Here is a 6,050-nt window from a genome sequence, read left to right on the forward strand (position 1 = left end):
TCTATTATTGATTTTCATGTCACTACAATTTTCTCTAACAATTTTCATCTCAAAGTAACAAATTTCCTGTTTAGTTCTTATCTGTCCGAAAACTACTTTGTTGGGATATGCTAATTCTCAGCGTTCTTAACAGCAAAGTAGCTGAAGCATAACTACTGGCACCAGAGGCCCTCCTAGAGTAAAACTTCCAAGTCAAAGCATTTTTTCCAGTATTTGACATTTTACCCAAAATATACCCATTCATTGATCTTTTAATTTAGATGCTCAGTGTTCTCAGATTAGTAACACTATCTTTAGTTGGATATAGCTTATTTTAAACAAAGTGGGTACAATCAATTTCTGTGCAAGAAACTGCAACTTGTAGACAATGCTTTCTGTAAGTAATCATCCAGGTTGTTTAGTACAGTAATTTTTTTTTTTAAGTTCATTTGCAAGATGGACTATATGTCTTCCTAACTTGTATTTTAAGTTTTAAGAATCATTAAATGTCTTTTGTAATTAAGAATATGTATGTCCCAAATTGCTATGCTAAATATGTGATCAAAACAAGCTATCTTTATGCTCAATTATAATATATCTATAAAGAAAAGAATTTAAAAATAACTGTTCTGGAACATGAGTTTAAGACAGCTCTCTCATTAGAAATTAAAACTGAAATTTCAATATTAACACCTCACTGTCCTATACAGCGCAGTGAAGAGCATGCATAGCAAGTGATACATAAGTAAATTACTATTTGCTCCTTTATCAGTATTAAAAATATTCATAACTTGTAATTGGTTTCTGTAAACCGGAAAATTAAATTCTCAGTGCTCCATAGAAGTTTTCAGGTTTATTCACAATTCCTTAGGAAGGAGAGAGTTTTCTATATGAAAAAAAGAAATGTAAAAACAATCAGCTATGTTGAAATCAGTGTCCTTGTAGACATCACATGGACTTAAATTACAGTAAATCATAGGTTTTCAGTGACTAATACTATAGGATAATACAGTTATAGTGTTAATCATGGAGGAAAATTCAGGATAAACAGAATGGGTAAAATTGAGCCATCTTAAGAGTAATACAGTATACCTTTACTTTGACTCCCACTTGATTAAAAAAAGCGGAGTGTGGAATTAGTGCTTTTTCAAACTCCATGACATCAAGGCAAAGAGATACCGTGCAATGCAAACAACAAAAATAAAACTTTTACCAGCTCTGCAAAGTCAGCCGCTTCTAGATCACTCAGTGCTGTGTCAACTTCCATCTGAAATATCAAAAAAGTGCATTTTAATAGAGATTCCCACACATTAACTTACAATAGCAGCATAGTTTGCTCTAGCTCAGAAGATTAGGATTCACAAGTACAAAGTGAATGGTCAAAAATTTGCACATACTTTTCAGTGGTAATATCAAATATCAAGAACACCTCAATTCATCCGATTAAAGAAAAATCCTTCTTAATTGCTGTGTACTTCCCTCTTTTTGAAACTGTAGAATTTCTCTGGTTGTGTGCCTGCTGAGCCCACTGTTCGGTATAAAGGAGATGTCACTCTTACTTTCAGCATGCTTTAAAACATGAGGCCTAGAGATTACCCTGTGAAGGCTAGAGACAACTCTGAAATCTGGCAAGCTACCATATCCAGCTGAGTTATTAGAAAAATCTTTTTCACGATGGATTTAGTTTTTCTCTCTATGGAAATCGGCAAAACTTTCTCACACATTATCTTTGTTCTATGGAAACCACTTTAAGCTTGCTTATTTCTCTCTAATTACAGGAGCTGTTGGTTAGTATGTTTTACTAAAAATACTTTCTTTTAAAGAACATAGTACTAGACGCTGAAGTTCATGACATAAATGTACTACTTAATGAAAAGAATGTAAACCTCATCATTACAAACTTCTTGGGCTGTATTAACAGGCTGCCTCTAATTGAAATACAGCCAGTTTTTCAGAGAAACGTCAGTGAGGCTGCTGGCAGTCAACAACTAACCAGTCTCTCAGCTTTTCCCCAGTTAAAATTTAAATGGCTTTCTTCCCAACAAAGAATTGATATTTTTAGTTTTATATTCCTTATAGGATATAAACATCTTCAAACTTAACTGGAAATTTCACCTGCAGCAGCAACAATTTTTTTCTGGAAAATGTGTGGAAAGCAGTGTCTGTATCATTAATATCAACTACGTTGTTTGCTAAATACCTTTAAAACCTACAATTTTGCAAGAAAGAAACAACCTGCAAGCTAAACTAGAGAACAAAGCATCACAGAGTCTCTACAGAAACTTGAAAGAAAAAGAAAAAAAAAAGCATGGAGGAAAAAAAAAGTTTATCACCAAATAGTACAAGAAAAAAGTGTCATTCCCTGGATAGGAAAAAAATGAGAGATATATATAAGGTTTCTGACTGACCATATTCTACAACTATATGTTGCATAAATGTTTTATTCCCTTCAGTTATGGAGCATGGATCTTGCAAGTGAGTGTTACAGGACTATGTGTGCACCTTTGCATTTTCTACCTGGATAGTAGATTTAGCTCTGGAGTTAGGACATGCAAGAAACTTTGCTGAGACACTCCACAAATATGTACATATGTAGCTAAAATATATATACCAGCCTGTTCATAGATATGTATTATAAAGCAGAAATCTGACTAAAATCGTCACAAACACATTGGCCTCAAGCACATTTAGCAAAAATGTATCTAGACATATACTACAGGTGAAGGTGGAAAGAACTAAATCATTATCAGTCTGCTATTAAAGATAAAAGAGAAGACAATTCATATTAGGGGGAAAAGAGAGAGAAGGCCACACCAGCAAGCAGAAATGTGTTTGGTAATGAACAGCACTGACTGATGCATAGCTTGCAATGTCCATGGCAACTTTTATTACTGAATAGTAGTAAACCTGAAATAATTCTGCAAACCCCATCAACAGTAAAGCTGAAAGACTGACCACTTCATCCCTTCCCCTCCGAAAATTGTACATGAGATCTTATTAAACATAAGAAACCCAGAAAAGTCTTAGTTAATATTATCCTCAAATGAAGACCCTCTAAATTAAAGTATATGCCACTGCAGGAGCAAGGTCATTTTGAACATCCAAACTCAGGTCTTCTGCAGAGCCATTCTGAGAAGCACTTTCCATTTTCCATTGTATCGCCTCTCTACTTCCAGTGCATACAATGTTAATTTCTGTTGTTGTTGCTGATGAAGTAAGTGTGGATTATGGAGTTTATGGTCAACTCAGATTAGAATCATTGTCTAATAATTAAAAGTAGCCTTAATTACGTTATCTACAAGCTTACAAATATTTTGGGTCTACCCATGAAAGAAAAAACTCTGTTTAAAACTTCCCAGCTGTTTCCTTTGCATTAAGTCATGGAAAATACTCATTAAAAAACAAACTCTACCATGACAAGACTACCATATTCTAAGCATTATTCCATCTTAATGCAACATTTTTTTACAAAATTTCACAGGAAGAAAAACTGCCATACACCTATTGACTCAAATAGAATATGCTAACAACTCTTCACATGATATGGAAAATAACTTCCTAGTAGTGGAGCTGAAAATATTTAAAAATCGCAAAGGCAAAAACGAATCCTAGATTCACTAATGTTCAAGAGGATGGAAAATGAAAATGCAGTGAATCTGTCTTTCATCTACTTTAGGCCCTGAAGTGAAATGACTGATAATCTAAAGGGGCCATTGTGCCTTACTACAATGCCCGGTATCTAACACATCTTCAATGAAGGACAATATATACTATATTACTAAATTGCGATTTAAGTATATGCACTGTATGGAAAATTACCTTCTCAATTGAAATAAAAGATATTAAGAGTTTTTTATGTCAAATGAGTGCTCTAAATACAAAAAGAGGTCCAATTTTACAATATGCCTGCCTCATTAAAGGCCAGCAGATTTAAATAGTAATTAGCTACTTAGTCATGTTCTTTGAATGAGACTGCATTTCATTAAATACCTACAGTGTAGATATTCTCTATTTGAGCTAGTCCTTTCACTTCAGGTTCTCTTCATAGTTAATGCAGATGAAGCCACAGGAGTCCTGAGGCATGATTCATCTAATACTAAAGTAAACAGCTGAAGTCGGGCAGTTGAATTACTATTAAAGTACCAGATTTTTCCCATTAAATAATAGGAAGAGTTCAGGATTAGAACCTCAACTGTAGTCATTTTTATCATAGCTCTAAAAGAAGGCGAGATGGATGCTATACCAAGTCACTACAAATAAAGTGAAGAACCTCATTTTTAATCTTATTTTGCTAGGAGGCTAAAAACCTCATTAGGAAAAAACCTACCTCTATAGGATTAAAATAAGAAGCATTAATAAAACCTACAAGGGAATAACAACTATTAATACTGATGAGATTACAGAAATTGGAAGAAGAAAAAAAAGCCATGAGAGCGCCCTTGAGCCCTGCTTAAATTTTTGCAGTAGTGCTCTACAAAATAATTTCTTGGGGATGCTTTATTTATCCAAGTGGACTGTACCATCTTCCAAGACTAGAGCTTTTCATTTAAGAAAACAGAGGAAATGGGGGGGTGAAGGATGGAGGAGGAAAAAAAATTTCAAGAAGAAACAAAAAAGGAGACCTTTTATCTATTTTATCTTTTATCTATTTCTATTCTGGGACTATAAAGTCCCAGAAGGTCTTTCTGATGAAAAACTTAAGAGCAATCATTTCATGATCACCAGGTCTTCAAAGTACATTGATTTCTGTACTTCCAGTATAATTGCAAAAAAGCTGCAAACTACACCTAGCAAGAGCCAGTTATCTACACCTGAACCTACAAAAACATGTTCTAGCAATGCTTTATGTGGAACACGTAACCCTTGGGCAGTGATGCTAAATCACTTCATAACAAAACTCTAACATGAAAACAGAAAAAAACCTGGAAACTACAAGCCCTTTGAATGAGTAAGCGAAGTCTTCTGCTTTGTTTCTGAACACATGCATACACAGTTGTGTTATTAAAGAATACATTTGCCAGCATAATTAACACAGGAACTTAAAAAAAAAAGAGATTGAAAGATTATGTGGATAACATAACAGAAAGAGAACCATATGAGAAAAAAACATTTCAAAGAAATTTTCTGTACGTAAGACACAATCATCAGCTTTTTTGCTAAATGTAATTTCATAAAAGTTTTCCCCTGCATTAGCTGAGGTTGTACCCTGTTCACTTTGCAGACCTACTACATTAATAAAAGGTATTATAATAAGCTTGTCTGCCAACTACTGTACAGCACAGCTAGGACTTGCTTATCTATGCAGAGCCAAACTGTGGTGGAACTATGTTACAGAATCTGCCACCCAGTAAGCCAAAGTTTTTCTAGTTGTAAACCCTGTCGCAGACTTCGTTTTGCATTACTCAATCTGAATTGTTTTCATTTTGTGTAAGTCAAATAAATACATAATTCCAAATAACACCATGTATTTCTGAATAAATGAAATATGTGTTGGTCTTACAACTCCACTGCTGAACTCTCCTTGGGATTGTTTTCTCTTGTGCAGAAATTGTTACAATTGTTTCAAATTGGAGAAATACCACCTTTATGTATTTTGGTCTAATAACATCAATTCTATAGTGTATATGAAAAACCACTTCAGAGAACACTTATCAGGGATTATGTGTCACACATATATAACATCCATTATTTTTATTTTAAAAATATTACTTTACTAATAATTATCCTAATGATCCCTATTTTAACTACTTAAAGTCATGAAAATGAGGTTTAAGACTTAAAGCTATAATGTTCTTTACTGTGATCTAGCTTTTGTCTTACTACTGCTTAAAACACAACTCCATTTCAAATTGGGAGGTAACCAGACACAGTGAAATGGTGCAGAAAAGCTCTACCTGTATGGTGTCAAACAAACGACGTATGGATATTTATTTTGATTCTGCGATGGCCATTTATAACTCTCCTAAATTACAAATTACACGTGGGCTTCTGGAGTAATATTTTCTACCTGGACAAATGCTTAAATGGTCAAACTCAAACATAAACCTAAGTACCAGCAGCTGCTTTCCCTA

The 6,050-nt window shown here is 34.0% G+C and overlaps 1 protein-coding gene across 1 annotated transcript in view; it reads right to left on the reverse strand.

The window, feature by feature from the left end:
• INTU (inturned planar cell polarity protein) overlaps positions 1–6,050 on the reverse strand; it is a 42,247-nt gene that overhangs the window by 8,450 nt on the left and 27,747 nt on the right. The window contains exon 8 of the mRNA XM_010292625.1: positions 1,193–1,246. Within this exon, the coding sequence (XP_010290927.1) occupies positions 1,193–1,246 (54 nt within the window). The remainder of the gene's footprint in view (positions 1–1,192; positions 1,247–6,050) is intronic.

This window comes from Phaethon lepturus, unplaced genomic scaffold, assembly GCF_000687285.1.
Source record: "Phaethon lepturus isolate BGI_N335 unplaced genomic scaffold, ASM68728v1 scaffold20760, whole genome shotgun sequence".
In the NCBI taxonomy this organism is placed as follows: Eukaryota; Metazoa; Chordata; class Aves; order Phaethontiformes; family Phaethontidae; genus Phaethon; species Phaethon lepturus.